Raw genomic sequence first — 17,847 nt, 5'->3', positions numbered from 1 at the left:
CGATCTAACTTCAAGATTCTTAGTACCCTCCTTGTACTAGGATTCCATGACAATTAAAGATAACCAAAGCAAGAATCATTTTTAAAAGTCTACCCCAAATGACATTAATACACTGAAGAACAATCAATAAGCAATTATTCATTGCTTACTAGGTGCCAGGCACAAGGCTAAGCCTAAGTGTTGGGCATTCAAAGGAAGTCAAGATATAAAGAGGAAAAATTGAGGATAATCTAAAAGGAAAATCACCAGGATTAAGGACTAGGAAAGACTTCCTGCAGAAAATGGAACTTCAGCTAAGACTAAAGCTAGAAGTCATAGATAAGGAGGAAAGAGTTCCTGGCATGAGGGATGGCCAATAAAAATGCTCAGTTGGAAGAAAGTCCTATGCGAGCAATAGCAATGAGGCCAGTCAGTAAATCCTACCATCATTAAACAGCATCATGGATCAAGAAGAGTCTTCTATGTGCAAGGCACTATGATATAAACTTGAAATACAAAGGAAAGGAAAAAACAATCTCATTATCAAGGAGTTCACAGGATAAAAGGGGAAATAGCATGCAAAAACTGTGTACAAATATATAAAGGATAAACTGGAAATAGTCAATTAGGGAAAACATTAGAAACAAAAGGGATGAAGACTTCTTATAGAAGATGGGATTTTAGCTATGTCTTGAAGGAAGCCAGGGAAGCCACAAAGCAGAAGCATGAAGAATAGCCAATGAAAATGCCTGGAGTTATCAGAGAGAATATCTAATGTGAGAAAAAGTAAGGAGGGCAGTGTCACTGGATCCTAGAGAACATGGGAAAGGTGATGTAGAAGAAGGGTCAAGTTATAAAGGGTTTTGAATGACAGGAGATTTTATATTGATCCTGAAGATGAAAAGAGCCAATGGAGTTTATTGACTAGGGAAAGTAATCTTTAAGAAGATCACTTTGAGAGTTGAGTGGAGAATGAACTGAAGTGGGAAATATTTGTGTCCAGCAGACAAGTCTTATGTATGAGGTAATGAGGGTCTGCTCCAAGGTGGTGACAGTATCAGAAGAGAGAAGGGGGGAGATATTCAAGAGCTAGTCTTGCTTTTGCAACAGATTAGATATGGATGATGAAAGAAAGTGAGATGATGATGATGATGATGATAAAATCTACATTGCAAGCGTGGGTGATGGAGAATTTATAGACAGCAAAAGTTAAGGTTAGAAGGGGGGAAGTAGAGCAAAAAATAATGAGTTTACTTTTGAGTATGTTAAAGTTTAAGGTGTTTACAAGATATCAAGTTCAAAATGGCCAACAAGCAACTAGAGATGCAAGACTGAAAGTTAACTGGATTAAGTAGATTTGAGAATCATCACTCTGAAGATAACTGAATTCATGCAAGCTGCTGCGATTACCAAGTGAAACTGTTTAGAGGGAGTAATGAAAGGGCTAAGGACCGAACCCGTGGGACACCTATGATTAGCAGGCATAACCCGGTGAAGATCTAGCAAAGCAGACTTTGAAGGAACAAACAGGTAGGAGGAAAAGTCAGAAGCATGAAAATCTAAAGGGAAAAAAGTATCAAGAAGTGGGTAATAAGGGAGCAGCTAGGTGGCACAGTGGATAGAGCACCAGTCCTGAAATCAGGAGGACCTGAGCTCAAATCCAATCTCAGACACTTGACAACTAGCCTGTGTGACTGCCCTACAAAAAACAAAAAACAAACAGATAAAAAAGACCTCTTCCAAAGTCAAAGTAACTTTGGAAAGCAGTTTCAATTGAATAAAAAGGTCAAAACCAGCCTACAAAGTTTTTTTTTTCCCCCAAAGCAAAGGGGTTAAGTAACTTGCCCAAAGTCACATGGTTTGGTTATTTATTGTCTGAGGTCACATTTGAACTCAGGTCCTCCTAAACTTTAGGACTGGAGATCTATCCACTGTACCACCTAGCTGCCCCAAGACTGCAGAGTTTTAAGGAAAACAAGTAAAGGCATTTACTGTAGGAGGCCTTCTCAACATTAGCCCCAACAAAAGGAAAGAGATACAGGACAAAAGCTAGCAGAAATGGATAGGTTCAGTGAGGTCTTTTTGAGGATAAGGCAGACATGAGCATGTTTTTAAGCAACTGGGAAGAAGCCAGTAGACAGGGAGAGATTGAAGGTAAGTGAAAGTGTAGGCAGTCCTCTGGAGAAGAAAGGCTGCAATGAGATCATTTGTAAAGATGGAGGGGTTTGTCATAGCAAGAAGAAGAGTCACCTCTTCAGGTAAAATAGGGGAAAAGAAAAAGATAATGGTACATGGCATCTACATAATGCAAAATGAGGAAGAGAAGTAAATGGGGAATAGCATTCATTTTTTCAGAAATTAGCAAGGAATCACAGAATACATGAAAAGTAATAAAGGTATAAGAAGAATAAAATAATGAGGAGTCACAGTATGATGGTCTTTGAATACCAAGCAGAACATTTTTTCTTGTAAGACATAAAAAGTCCCTGATAATGGGTTTTTTGTTTTGTTTTGTTTTGTTTTTTGTCCTTCATGTTCAAAGAAGACCACAAAATCAGGGAGGTGATGTCGTGACAAGCACATGAATTGGATTGGGGGGGGGGGGTGCTGTGCAAAGTCACCAGACTTACTTTCGCCATCAAGAAGGAAATGATCAAACTGATGTTTAACAAAGATCACTTTGACAACTAAGTCAAAGAACAGACTAGAGAAGGAGAAAGTTTGCGGGAGGGAGACCAGCCAGCAGACTACTGCAAAAGTACTGTGGTTGGGGCCTGCACCAAAGTAGTGGTAGTGTGGTTGATAAGAGAAAAGCTAAAGCATTTTCAATTTGTTATGGCTTAACATAGAACAAATCCATTTTACCACTTAGTCTGGCCACAAGTATAATGAAAAGTTAACTCCCTTTCTTTTCTCACTCATTCAACCTCCTCCAATAAATGAACACAAGAGGAGCTCATACAGCCATAGTTCAAATGAAGTATCAACTTGATTGGAAAATCTTACACACACACACACCCCATGAGCACACTCACAAATTAATGTCATTCAGTTAATTGGGTTCTAAGTATTTCAACATAGGGAAGTCTCTTAGGAATACAAAACTATACAATTTCAACAAAAACTTACAATTCTTGTCTGACTAAACCCATGACACTTTTTCCCTAAAAACAATATTTGATTAAAAAGACAAAATATACAAGGTTCAAATTAACTCTAGAGAGTAAACACTTTACATATTAAACAACAGACTCGGAGAGTAATTTAATTATTAAGTGCCACCATTCAAACCCAGGTATCTATGTCCAGATTCCAACTCTAGAGATATTTCCACTACGCCATGTTGCCTCTTTTCACATACACATTGAAATTTCATCATCCTATTTAACTCTTGGAATACCTGAATTCTAGTCTTGGCTCTGTTAACTAGACGTGTAGTTAAAAGCAACCAATTTATCTCCCTGAGCTCAGTTTACTAATGTATAAAATGAAAGGATTAGACTGAATAATTTAAAAGATTTTTTCAACTCAAAAGAAAATACATATGAAAATAGCTCAGAAGGGTATATTATCTGGAGATTGAAGATTCATGAAAGGAAGGTATTTAATCGTTGTAGTTGTTAGGCAAATTAAAAAAAAAATGTTAAACCAAAAAAGGGAAATGCAGGGGAATGGGTAGAAGGAGAATAAATTGATTCTTACTTGCTAAGTAACAAAAAGGCAAATCATATAACCTCTGAGTCTCAATTTCCCCATCTGTAAAACAGATAGTACTGACCCAAAAATGAAGTGAAGGGTAAGAGAAGTTGTCACAAATTGTTAGGATCAGAAGAGAAAACATGCATAAAGTGCTTTGCAAACCTTAAGCACCATAAATATTTTGTTGTTCAGTCATTTTTTCAATTGTGTCTGACTCCCCTGTTTGGAGGTTTCTTGGCAAAGATACTAGAGTGGTTTACCATTTCCTTCTCAGACTTATTTTACAGACGAGGAAAGTGAACTCAAATAGAGTTGAGTGACTTGTCCAATGTCATACAGCTAGTAAGCTTTGGCCTGAGGCCAAAGCTGAACTCAGGTCTTCCTGACTCTGGGCCTGGCACTCTAAGCAATGTGCCATCTAGCTGCCCCCTAGCTATGTTCCTCATTTCCTCCTGATAACACTCCTGGGAGGTAATATTGTTACCTTCATTTTACAGGCAAAGGTGAGGGGACTTAGCCAGAATCCCACAGCTCTTGAGTCCCTAGACTGGCTAGTAACTCTAGGTCCAATACTCTATCCCCTCAGTACAACTGGACTGGAACCTCTCTGTTCATAGGTGCAGGGTCAGAAAGCCCTGAATTCAAATATGACCTCAGATACTGACTAGTCAGGTAACCTTGAGTAACCTCTTTGCCTCATTTGCCTCCCATTTTCATCTGTAGAATGGAGATGACAGCAGGGCCTCCCTCTCAGGAAAACCAAGAACAAATGAAACATGAGACTTTATACAATGACATATGTTTAACGTCTCAAGGGAAAGAAATGGGTGAATAAGTAGATTAAAAGAATAAGTGGTACACCTTACCCAAGAAATGGAATGCCTGGTCAAACAGAAATCAATTTATCTTTGAGACAAGAAACATTAGAAAAATTAAAAAGAGGAAAAAATTAGAAGAAAATGTAAGAAAGATTACAGAAGTACTTGACTTGGAAAGCAGGTCAAGAAGAGACAAGCTAAGAATCAGATTCTCTAAAAATCATGATTAAAAACTGCTAGGACTTGTTGAAAGCACAAGACAAAGTAAAAGAAAGAATCCATCAATCACCTCCTGAAAGAAATACCAAAAAAAAAAAAAATCCCAAGATGTCATAGTAAAGATCAAAAACTTAAATATCAAAGAAAAAATGCTACAAGTCACTAAAAAAGAGTTCAAATACTAATGAACTACAGTCAATATCACAGAAAAACTGTCTTCTACAACAAGAAGAGACCTCAAATAAAATCTTTCAAAAGAGAAATATAATAGAGTACTTTTAAATATTTCTGATAAAAATAGAGAGCTTAGGAAGAACCCTAAAATTTCTGATAAAAAGAGAGAGCTTAGGAGGAACTTAAAAAAAAAAAAATATACCAAAGAGAAACCTAGAAAGGTACAGTTCATTTAAGCAACTGGAAGGCACAGTAAGATAAAATAATGTTAACATACTAGTAAGGGGGAGAAGAAATAAATGTCCCTCGGTAACTTAATATTTTCAAAGGTTAAAGAGGGAGTTAAAATACGAAAAAGAGATGGCACAGGGGTGGAATGGTATTGCTGTGAAGAACTGAAGGAAAAACAAGGAGAGATAAAAGGAATGCACTATTGTAGAAAGGAAGAAGAGCAGAATTTCTATTTCTCATAACTGAAGTATATACATAACTGAGAATATATAAACATGAGAGAAGAGTTGAAGGAAATGAGCACCAAATGAACCATATTCTTATCTGAACCAGGCAAAAAGATGTTCAACGCAGATACAAAAAGGTAAAGGTGGAAATATATTAAATTCAACAGTGAAAAGGACATTAAGGGGGGGAAAGGAACATCTTTATCTTGAAGGGAAGATTAAAAAGGAAGGTTAAAAGGGAAGATTAAAAATTTCAAATAAAGGAAAAAAAAAATTGGAAACTAAAGGAGCATTCAAAAATTGAGGAATGGCATAACAAACTGTGATATGTAACCAACTGCAGTCCGACAGGAATATTATTCTAACATGAGACAACTCAGAGGAATCCCAGGAGTAGGAACTGAGGTAATAAAGTGGACAGAACAAGGTTAGAAAACAATTTATACAACAATTATAAAGAAAAGCAACTCTTAAAAAATTTAAGAACTCTAATCAAAAGCAATGACCAATCATGTCTCCAGAGGACTTATGAAGAAGCATGTTACCTGTCTCCCGAGACTCAAGGGGTGGAAAAAGATAGCATTTTTGGAAATGTCAACTATTTAGATTTATTTTATTTGACTATGTTTATTGTTTCAAGATTTTTTGTTTGTTTTCTTCAACTTTTAACTGGAGAGGAAGATAACAGTGGTGATGAGGAAAAAAGGATGAAGAGGAAAAAAAGAGTCTAACTGAATCATTTGTAAAAAAAAATGCACAAAAGAGTACATTTGGAATTTCAGAAGGAAGCATATATAAACAGGATAGTTTTGAACCAAACTGATTGTTTTGTATTTTTTTTTTGTTTGGCATTCAAAGCCCTTCCTCTAACCTAGTCTCCTTATATCCTTTCCAGTCATCTTCTAGGCATTTTCTCTGGATGACCTCCAAAGCTGGCATATTCTCCCTACTCATCTCCACTTCCTGATTTCCTTTAAGATCCAACTAAATCCAGGGCGGCTAGGTGGCGCAGTGGATAGAGCACCTGCCCTGGAGTCAGGAGTACCTGAGTTCAAATCCAGCCTTGGACACTTAGTAATTGCCTAGTTATGTGGCCTTGTGCAAAAAACTAAAAAAAAAAAAAGATCCAACTAAATCCTCAGGTTCTTCAGGTAACCTTTCTTAATTCTAGGCCCTCTGTTAATCATTCTCTATTATCTTCTATACAGCTTGTTTCCTTGAAGGCAGGGACTATCTTTTGCCTGTTTTTGTATCTCCTCCACATAGTACAGTATCTGGCACAGAAACAAGATGTTGTTTATTAACAAATGTTTGCTGACTAATCCATAAATAGTAACTAATTATTATTAAGATTTAAGAACTAAAATAAATGGTTAGAAAATAAAAGATTGGATCTCAAAGTAAAGAATTTCAAATATGTTTATATATACTTCAGTAGACCTATGATCTCTCTCTCAGGTAGTTTTCCTGAATTCATGTACAACATATCCTAACCTATTCATATATTTTCTTCAAATGCAATTGACACTGTTCTCAAGGAGGGAGATCCTTGAAAGATCTTAAAAACAATTTTAGACAAATGTTTCCAAGTGTAGTAATATACACATTCATGCAGTTATATGAACCTATCAAAACAAAAACTTACCAAAGAATTCTTGATCACTTCACTCCTATAAAATTCTAGAAATGGAAAAAAAAAAAAGAATTAGTGATGAAGAAGAAAACAAAACCTTTACTATACACTCAATCTTGTAATCATTTTTGTAGTAAATGTATCAATTTAGTAAAATGTTTTAAACAGTTTTTGGAGATGTCAATTTTTATGCTCTCTAACCCCGGATACTCAAACTTAGCTGTAAGAATTTTATAACAGTATTCAAAAAGGAATTAATCACCTGAAAAATAAAATAATAACTGATATCCACTGTTTTATGGTTTATTAAATGCTTTCCATACATAATTTTTCTTTAACTTCTCAAGTCAACAATAAGGTAGATAGTGTAAATATTATTCCAATTTTATAGATAAAGAATTTGAAGCTCAAAAAGGTTAAGTTGTTCACAGCCACACAAGTGTTTGAATCAGAAGTAAAACCTAATCCTTTTAACTCACTAATCTTGTAATAAAATAGAAATAGGGACTGAACTTAAGGTTTCTTTAGCATAGGAATTCCTAGATGAGGAAACTCCCTATACTTCACACAGAGCAATAACTCCTATACAATCTATAGTCAGAAAACTGTCAAGATCAAAGATGTCACATTCAAGGGTGTAGGGATGGGAGGACATATTAAAACACGATGGGAAATATTTAACAAAATAAATAAAAATACAACATAATATTAATTTGAGGTTTTCTAAGTCAATACACAAACAGTAGGGACCCTTCCTATTTGAACTCAACACTTATTTGTCTAGAGCACCAAGAGGCTAAATTACCTATCTTACTGATTTTCAGGTCACCTCTCTAGCCATTATAACATTGCTGTCTCATATACACATATATGAAAATCAGTCCTCTTGCTTTCATAAGGTCTATTCTTACAGTGTCAGACATACTATATAGCCTATATAGCTATAAGAGAATATAAAAGCAAAATGTACCTATAAAGCACACAAAAAAAAACAACAATGAATTAAAAATCAAGAATTTGGGGTTCTAATTCTCTATAAATTCTACAATCTTGAACAAATCATTTAATCACGTTTGGTCTCATTAAAAAAGTTACCTAAAAAGGTCTCAGTAACTAGTCTAAAATTTATAGAACCTACATAAATAATTGCTAAATTAAGCATACTTTTTTCTGTATATTGCCAACAATACTCAACAGGAAGCAAGTAAGAAAGATATCTTGTTCAAAAAAACTAGAGAATATAGAAAATAATTATGAATATGCCTAACAAGATACAATATGAATATAATTTTTAAAAATGCTTAACACAAATACAGACATAAATAGCTGGAGAACTTATTTATTGCTCATAGGTGGCCAAGATCAATATAAAAATAACACAAGGGGCAGCTTGGTGGCGCAATGGATAGAGCACCGGCCTTGGAGTCAGGAGTACCTGAGTACAAAAAGTCCAACCTCAGACACTTAATAATTATCAAGCTGTGTGGCCTTGGGCAAGCTACTTAACCCCACTGCCTTGCAAAAAATAAAAAAAAATAACAACACTGACTAAATTACATATTCAGTTCCATACAAAAAAATAGCAAAGGATTGCTATATAGAGTCAGAAAAATAACAAAATTTACCTGGGAGAATGTAAAGAAATAATGAAAAGAATTAGAAAAGGAGACCTAGCAATTTTCAAAATAATATGGTACTGGTTGAAAATTAGGCCAATCAATGTAATAGATTAGAGAATAGACATAAAAATAGTAGTCTAGTTTTGATAAATACAAGATCGCAACTACTGAATTCAATATTTCACAGAAGTTGCTGGTAAAATAAGAAAATCATTATGGCAAAAATTAGGTGTGGATCAACATCTTAAGTCACATATCAAGTTAATCCAATTTAGACATAAAAATTGACATTATAAATCAGTCAAGTAAGGGGGAAAAATTATCTTTCCTATTGGTGAATGGGGAACAATTCATAACCAAACAAAAGATAAATTCCATAGAAAATAAAATAAGACAATTGTGACTGAACAAGAACAGTGAAATTAAAATTAGAAGCAATAAGTGAACTAGACAAAAACAAAACATTCTTTGTTTTAAGGTTCTCTGACAAAGATCTCAAATACAAAACACATAATGAAATGATTCAAATTTATAAGAACAATATCCATTCCCAAACTGATAACTGATCAAAAGATAGGAATAGACAGGTCACAGAAGAAATTCAAGCTATCAGTTACCACATAAAAATGCTTCAAATCAATAATAAAGAAAAAGTTAAAACAATGCATAGGTTCCACCTCCTACCCATTTGAGAAAAAAAAAGGAAAAAAAGGAAAATTCAATTGTTCAGAGAGCTGCAGAAAAACAAGTATACTGCTGGAATATTGGTGAAGATGTGAATTATTAGCCTAGCTATTCTAGAAAGCAAATCGTATCTTATTTATATCAGAAAATCAATAAACTGTGCAAAATCTCTGCATAGTGACCTATTACTTAGGCCTATACCAAAAAGATCCAGGAAAGAGGAAAAGGACTCATATTTACAAAAAATTCTCATAGCAACTAGCTTTTTAAAAAGGGTATCCATTCAATGATCAATGTTGGGAGGGATGTGGGAAATCTGGGACACTAATACATTGTTGGTGAAGCTGTGAACTCATCTAGCTTTCTGGAGAGCAATTTGGAATTGCACCCAAAGGGCAACAAAAATGTGCATATCCTTTGATCCAGCAATACCACTACTGACTGGGTCTATACCCTAAAGAGATTATGAAAAAGGGTATAAAAGCATTACTTGTACAAAAACATTCATAGCATCCCTGCTTGTGGTGGCAAAGAATTGGAAATCAAGTAAATGTCCTTCAATTAGGAAATGGCTTAACAAACTGTGGTATATGTATGTCATATAACACTACTGTTCTATTAGAAACTATGAGGGATAGGAATTCAGGGAAGCCTGGAAAGATTTGCATGAACTGATACTGAGTGAAATGAGCAGAACCAGAAAAACATTGTACAACCTAACAGCAACATGGGGGTGATGATTAACCTTGATGGACTTGCTCATTCCATCAGTGCAACAACCAGGGACAATTTTGAATTATCTGCAATGGAGAATGCCATCTGTATCCAGAGAAAGAATTGTGGAGTTTGAACAAAGATGAAAGACTATTATCTTTAATTTAGGAAAAAAAAACCATTATCTTATTATGTAATTTTGCTATCTCATATACTTCTATTTTTCTTCCTTAAGGATACGATTTATGATTTCTCTCTCATCACAAGAAACCTAGATCAATGTATACCATGGAAACAATGTAAAGACTAACAGACTGCCTGCTGGGGGTGGGGGTAGGAAATAAGATTGGGGGAAATTGTAAAACTCAAAATAAATCTTTCTTTAAAAAAGGGGTGTCCATTGATCAAGGAATGGCTGAAAAATTATGACATATGAATGTTAATGATGTACTACTATACTGGTAGAAATGACAAATGAGATGTCCACAGGAGATATTTATGAGCTGATGCAAAGTGAATTGAATAGAACCTGAAAATATTTTATACAGCAACTCTATAAAGCAGCAGTTCTCCCTATACTACACTTTAAAAAAAACTATTGTAAAGCAAAGGTAGCTAGACAGTGAAAGGGATCTAGAGCACGAAGCCTGGAGCCAGGAAAACTCAAAACTCATCTTCTTAATATCATATCTGCCCTCAGACACTTAAATCTGTGTGACCCTGGGTGTTTACCTCAGTTTTCTCATCTGTAAAATGAGCTGAAGGAAATGGCAAACCATTCCACCATTATCTTTATCAAGAAAATGCTCAAAAAGGTCACAAAGAATCAGACAAAATGAACAACCCAATTGTAAAGAAAAGCAACTCTGAAAGATTTATGTATTCTGATCAAAGCAATGACCAACTATGGTTCCAGAGAACTGATAATGAAACACATCACTCACCTCCTAACAAAGAGATGATGAACTCAAGAGGAGTAATAAGATAGACATTTCTGGAAATAGCCAATGTAGGAATTAGTTTTCCTAACAATATATTTTTATTTCAAAGGCATTATTTTTATTTTTTGCTCAATAAGAAGCAGGAAATGGAATATTGGGTGATAGGAAAAAGCAAATAGTAATAGGATTTCAAAACAATAATAAGAAAAAGAAAAGAGATTGTTGAAGTTTTGGGGTTAGTGTGGAAAGGGGCAGTATAAAATGGGGAACTGAAGTCCAGAAGGAAACCTAAACAATCATGATAGCTATGAAAATTATATGCTGAATTTATTTTATCTTTTATTTTTGAAGGAAGCTGTGCATATTAGACTGGTGATTTTATATATAATACTCTTTCTGTTGTTCATAGTATTTGGAAATATTCTGCTTCTGGTGTTCAGTATATTAAATCAAAAATTTATTTATAAATTTATTATATACTTGAAAGGAAAACCAAGTTATACCACTAGATTTGAAATTTCTGTTCTATTTCTTATATTAAAATGTTTGCTTGCCATGAAAATTTTAAACACATAAAAAATTTAATGCCTTCTTCATCCCACCCATGAAGAAGTTTGAAAGTACAGCAGAACCAAAGAATTTCTGTCTAAAACACCCAAAGAGAAATCTCTACATAATATATCTACATAATAAATGATTGAAACCCAATAATTCCCAAAGCAGTCCATAAACTTTTCAATAATTCTATCAAGCTGATCTTTCTTAAGTTGAAGTCTGTATTTGTCTCTTTGTAACTTTCACCCATTAATCCTAACTGCCCTACTGGACTAAATATAATCTTAAATTGAGAAATGGATCTTATTTTTATAAATTGGCTCAATTCCCTATATATTTGAGAAATGAGACCTTTCCCCTCTATCAGAGAAATTTGGTTTAAAACATGTTATCCCAATTTCCTACTTTACTCCTAATTTTGGCTAAATTGGTTTTGATTGTGCAAAACCTTTTTAATCTAAGGTAATTAAAAAATATTCATTTTACCACTCTCTTGTTTTATAATGAATTCTTCCCATCTTTATAGATCTAGAAAGTAATTTTTCCCCAAATTGTCCTCCAATTTGCTTATGCTATCACCCATTATGTCTAAATCATGTACCTATTATTAAAATTTTAAAAATATATGTTGTTTCCTCCTTCTGTTTATGAACTCCTTGAGGGTAGGCACTTGTCTTTCTTTGTATCTCCTTTACATGGTAGCCAATATATATCAGTATACGAGTGGAATGCCTTAGATATAGTCTACAACACTCGATTTAAGTATCTCTTACTATTTCTTGTGGGAAAAAGATGTTGATTAAGCAGCTGAAGTCAGATGGATTAGAACTGGCTGAATAAACTTAGAGTAGTAAAAGATTTAAGGGTATCTTAACATAAAGTGATAACAAATTAAAGAAAAGAAAGAAAAACTGTCAATGATTCATACAAAAAATTCTCACAAGAGAACAAAAGAAAGTTCACAAGGAGACTGCGCAGCACTGGAACTACTATGAATTACAAATTTTAAAAAACAAGATGCACTTATATTTTCATGATTTCATATGTATTCTCTTTTTCTGCTCTGTTGTGGGAAATGTTCAAGTTTGTTAAGTTAATAAAAAAGAAAATTTCAAATAAATATGTAATTTATTTCCTCAGAGAATAAAGTCAACTATTAAAATATTAGATTGACATTTTTACATTAATTTTCAAAATAAAGTTAAAAATTTTTTCATATTCCATTTTTCTATTTAAACAAAATCAAACTTGCTCTTACTTTCTTCAACATACCCAGAACCATCTGAAATTGGCACAAGGCCACCCATCCAGGGAACACATGCTATCACCTGGGAAATTTCGCTCTCTTCTTTTTTTCTTTCAAGATTTTTCTCTTTCCTAAGTCTTTCCAACCCATTACTTAAACTTGGGTGTGCTTGCCAAGGAGGGTTTTTCGATGTCACAAGACCACAGGTGCTGATAATAAATATTTAAGTCTCTTTAGGCAGACCAGTATCCTCCTTAAAAAGTAAAAGACAAAACAGGACAGGAGCAGTGGGTGCTGATAAAGGGCAACTAGAAGACCAAAAGTCTTGGGCAGAAGCAGGGGCAGTAGAGCCTATAAATAAGACATAGCTAGGATTCCAGACTTTAACAAGGATTTTACCAAGAATCCCTAGAGCAAATCTGAATGTTTGGGAGGGGGCTCATTAATTGGAACTCCCCCCACATCATGATCACCCTAAAAGTTTAAATTTATATTCTTTTAAAAACTTGGGAAGGGGTGGCTAGGTGGCATAGTGGATAAAGCACCAGCCTTGGAGTCAGGAGTACCTGGGTTCAAATCCAATCTCAGACACTTAATAATTACCTAGCTGTGTGGCCTTGGGCAAGCCACTTAACCCCATTTGCCTTGCAAAAACCTAAAAAAAAAAAAAAACACCCTTTTTTGGGGCGGCTAGGTGGTGTAGTGGATAAAGCACTGGCCTTGGAGTCAGGAGGACCTTGGGTTCAAATCCGAGTCTCAGACACTTAATAATTACCTAGCTGTGTGGCCTGGGGCAAGCCACTTAATCCCATTTGCCTTGCAAAAAAAAAAAACCTAAAAAAAACTTGGGAAAAAAACTTGGCAAAATATGTCATTTCATTTGTTGCTTTGTTAAGTATCCAGGACAAACATTATATTACTATTAAAGATGAGAAAGCAGACCCCAAGAATTAAGATGTTTACAAGGACATGGTCATATAAATAACAAGCAACAGAGCTATAACTGGCATTTAATATCTTCTAGGAGTCAAATCAAGTCAATAAACATCTTTCAAACACCTACCCCATGCCAGGTACTGTGTTCTAAGTGCTGATGATACTGAATGTCAAAAATAAGTTTAATGGGGATGACAATATGAGATTAAAATATATACAGGATAAATTGGGGTTAATCTCAGAGAAAAGGTAGTAGGATTTTAGTTAAGACCTGAAAGAAGTCAGGGAACCTTGGAGTCAGAGAGAAGACTATCCCAGGTATCAGGAGCAGACAAGTGTCTTTTCTGAGGAAAAACAAAGAGGTAGTAATACTGAATCCCAAAACATCTGAAGGAGAGATTAAGGTATAAAAGGACTGGAAAAGTAAAGAGGGGTCAGATTATTAGGTGTTTTCATCACCAAACAAGATTCTGTTTTTGGTAAAAAGAAGTATATGGAGCTGAAACAATGAAGAAATGTAGTTTATTAATGATGATATTATCAAATTTAATCATAAGACTAAGAAATGTTAAAAACAACAAAGTCTAAAGATTGAAAAAAATAGAATATGTAAAGTTTCTCATAGCAAAAATAAGTTATCTGCAAAACAGATCAAAGAGGAAAAATTTAAGAATCAATAGGCTATCTGAAAAGACATGATCCAAAAAAAAGAGCCTAAAAAAATCCATTTCAAAAATCATAAATCCGTCTAAAACCTAGACTTCTTAAAACGGAGGACAAAGTAAAAATAAAAAGAATCCACTATTTTTCTCTTGAAAGAAACCCCAAGATAAAAATTCCCAGGAACACTGGTCCAAATACAGACTTTTAAGTCAAAGAAAAACTATCACAAGCAACCAAAAACAGAGAATTTAAGTACTGAAGAGTTACATTCAGGATCCCACAAGATTTAACAACCATTACTATGTCAGAGTAAAAAGCTTAGAAAAAAAGACATTTGAGAAAACAAAAGATATAAGCTTACAATCAAGAATAACTTACCACCCCAAGGAAGCCATCAATATGAAGAAAGTCCCCATATCCTCCAAAATATTTATAGCAGCACTTTTTGTGATAGCTAAGAATTAGAAACAAAGCAGATGCCCATCAATTGGGGAATGGCTAAAACAAAGTGTGGCACATGAATGTAATGAAATGTTACTGAGCTCTAAGAAATGATGGTGTGGTGAATACAAAGAAACATAGAAAGTTCTAGGTAAACTGATTCAGACTAAGTTAAGCATAGCCAAGAAAGCAATGTACACAGTAACACTGTATATGGAAAGAAGTGAGTGCATGCACACACACACACACACACACACACACACACACACACACAAACATACAAGTACACAAAAAAACCCAGAGAAGAATATAAAGATCTAGCAGAACTTGTAAGATATGAGAAGATACCTCCAATCTGCCACTTCATGGAGATGGGAGGTCCCCAGGTGTTACATACTGTACATTTTTGGACTTTTTGAATGTACTGTTCCAGTGGGCTTATTTTTTTCCTCTCTAAAAAATACTATTTATCATATAGGATGACTCTATAGCAGAGGGTAAAGGAAGGAAAACTTGGGATGACTTTCATGATTAGAAAAAAATCAATAAAAATTTATTTTAAAAAAGGAAAAAGATTGAAAGAATAATTTAACCAGAAAAATTGAATACAATCCTCCTTGGGAGAAAAAAATGAACATATAATTAAATGAAAAATTTTCCTCAACTATTCCTAATGAAAAGACTTGAGCTGAGCAGCAACTTCAAAATTCAAATACAGGAGTCAAGAGAATCAAAAATGTAAACATGAATGAGCAATCATAAGGGACTAAATAAAAAAAAACCTGTTTATATTGTAATGGGGAAGGATGAATGATTCATCTCAAAATTCAATCCCCTCAGAATTCTATCATCCGAGGTCAGGCTTGGGAATAATTGTTATATTTTTGATGAAAATAAGAAAGAAAATAGAAGGGAAAAGAAATACCTGATGGGAGAAAATGAAGGGTGAGGAAAATTATCTCACATAATCCAGTGCCAAATAGAAGTCTATACAAAGAAGGGTGAAGGGTAGACTCAGATGACACTTGAATTTTCAGTCACATCTGAACTGATCAAAAGATTATTGCAATACCTCCACACTAATGAAAATAGTAATACATTTCACTCAATACTGAAACAGGAGGAAAAGGAGAGAATAAATGGAAGAGTGGACAAGACATTCCATCTCTCAACTGCAGGCATTTTTTTCTGACTGTCCCCAGGCTGGGAATGCTTCTTCTTCCTCCGGAACTGCTGGTCTCCCTAACTTCATTTAAGTGTCAACTCAAATCCCACCCTCTACTGGAAACTTCTGCTCTGAATCCTAATGCTTTTCCTCTTTTAATTATATCCTATTTATCCTGAATATTGTTTTCTATATATTTGTTTATATCCTCTCTCCCCCATCAGGCCTTGAGCTCCTTTGGAGTAGAGACTGTCTTTTGCATCCCCAGTGCCTAATATGCAGCAGGCATTTACTAAATGTTTACTGAAGGAATGAATAAATCCAAAGTCCTAAGCAAAACAAATACTAACCACAGAGGACAGATTACAAAGAATGTTTTAAAAGGAAAGAAGAAAAAACTTACGCATTTGATAAGAGCTCTGGGTAAGGGAAAGAGGAGAGGAGTGAAGGAGCAGAAGAATACTGCATTAAACCTATAGTATGGGGGGGCAGAGCCAAGATGGTGGTGTGGAGGCAGCATTTCCCAGGAACTCAACAAATTATGACTAGCCAAAATTTAGAAGGGCAGAACCCACCGAAAGATTGAGTGATACATTTTCCCAATCCAAAATAACTTAGAAGTTTCACGGGAAAGGTGTGTTTCACCAGGACCGGGGAGTCAGAAAAATACCCAGTCACAGAACAGCACAGCACAGCCCCAGGGGCAGGGAGAGAATTCTGCTACACCAGAATGAGTGTAGAGTGAGGGAGCATTGGCCACAGAACCTGCAGCGAGAATCTGGAGAAAGCAGTCTGTACCCCCAGAGCACAGCCCACAGATGGTAACAGGGTCAGGGAAGACTACAGAAATTTCTCTGTTCTCTCTCCTAGTAGGACTCTGCTGTTTGCCCACACTCAGATCCAGATTGCAGTTTGAGTTTCCAAACTAAGATAGTTAAGCAGGACTCCTACTTACAGCTCCAGGGCAGAGGAAAATGAGGTGTTCATCTACATATCAAAGCACAGGAAGAGAGCATAAGACCTTGGAGAAATAAAGGTCCCAGTGGGGTGACGCCCCCCTCAAAAAAAGATGCAAAGCCTTGGAAGTGCTGTAAATTACTCTTGAGTTGAGGAAATGAGTAAACAGAAAAATCAGAATATGATCATAGAAAACTACTTTGGTCCCATGGAAGATTTGGAAGATGACAAAATCGAAGCTCCAGTACCCAAAAACGCAGCTTCTGTACCCAAAACCATCAAGATAAATAGAGAATTGGCTCAAACTATGGATGAGCTCAGAAAAGACTTTGAAAAGCAATTAAGGGAGATGGAGAAAAAATTGGGAGGAGAAATTAGAGCAGTGCAGATAAATCATAAAAACCAAATCAGCAACTTGGTGAAAAAAATACTGAAGAAAATGATATGTTAAAAACTAGTTTAGGCCAAATGGGAAAAAAGCAAAACAAAAGGCAAATGAGGAGAAGAATGCCTTAAAAAATCAGAATTGGCCAGCTGGAAAAGGAGATAAAGCTCTGAAGAAAATAACTCCTTCAAATGCAGAACGGAACTAAAGGAAGCCCATGACTTTGCAAGAAATCAGGAAGAAATAAAACTCTTCCAAAAAAAGCCAAAAATTAGAAGAAAATGTGAAAAATCTCACTGGAAAAACAACAGACCCCGAAAGCTGATCCAGAAGAAATAATTTAAAAATTATTGGGCTATCTGAAAGCCACAATCAGGAAAAGAGCTTAAATTTCAATTTTTCAAGAAATAATACAGCAAAATTACCCTGAGATCCTAGAAGCAGAGGGTAAAATAAGAAATTGAGGGAATTCACTGGTCACCTGCTGAAAGAGATCCCAAAAGAAAACTTCCAGGAATTTTATGGCCAAATTCCCCAAATCCCAAATCAAAGAGATAATTC

General features: G+C 35.0%; 1 protein-coding gene across 2 annotated transcripts in view; it reads right to left on the bottom strand.

Annotated features, from left to right (window-relative positions):
• UVRAG (UV radiation resistance associated) overlaps positions 1-17,847 on the bottom strand; it is a 383,712-nt gene that overhangs the window by 310,370 nt on the left and 55,495 nt on the right. For both annotated transcript variants that reach the window (XM_074216910.1, XM_074216911.1), the window contains exon 3: positions 6,993-7,027. In XM_074216910.1, coding sequence (XP_074073011.1) covers positions 6,993-7,027 — 35 coding nt within the window. The remainder of the gene's footprint in view (positions 1-6,992; positions 7,028-17,847) is intronic.

The sequence above is a fragment of the Macrotis lagotis genome, chromosome 1, assembly GCF_037893015.1.
Source record: "Macrotis lagotis isolate mMagLag1 chromosome 1, bilby.v1.9.chrom.fasta, whole genome shotgun sequence".
In the NCBI taxonomy this organism is placed as follows: domain Eukaryota; kingdom Metazoa; phylum Chordata; class Mammalia; order Peramelemorphia; family Peramelidae; genus Macrotis; species Macrotis lagotis.
Note: the sequence above shows the minus strand (reverse complement) of the source record. Positions and strands in the feature narration are given on the sequence as shown.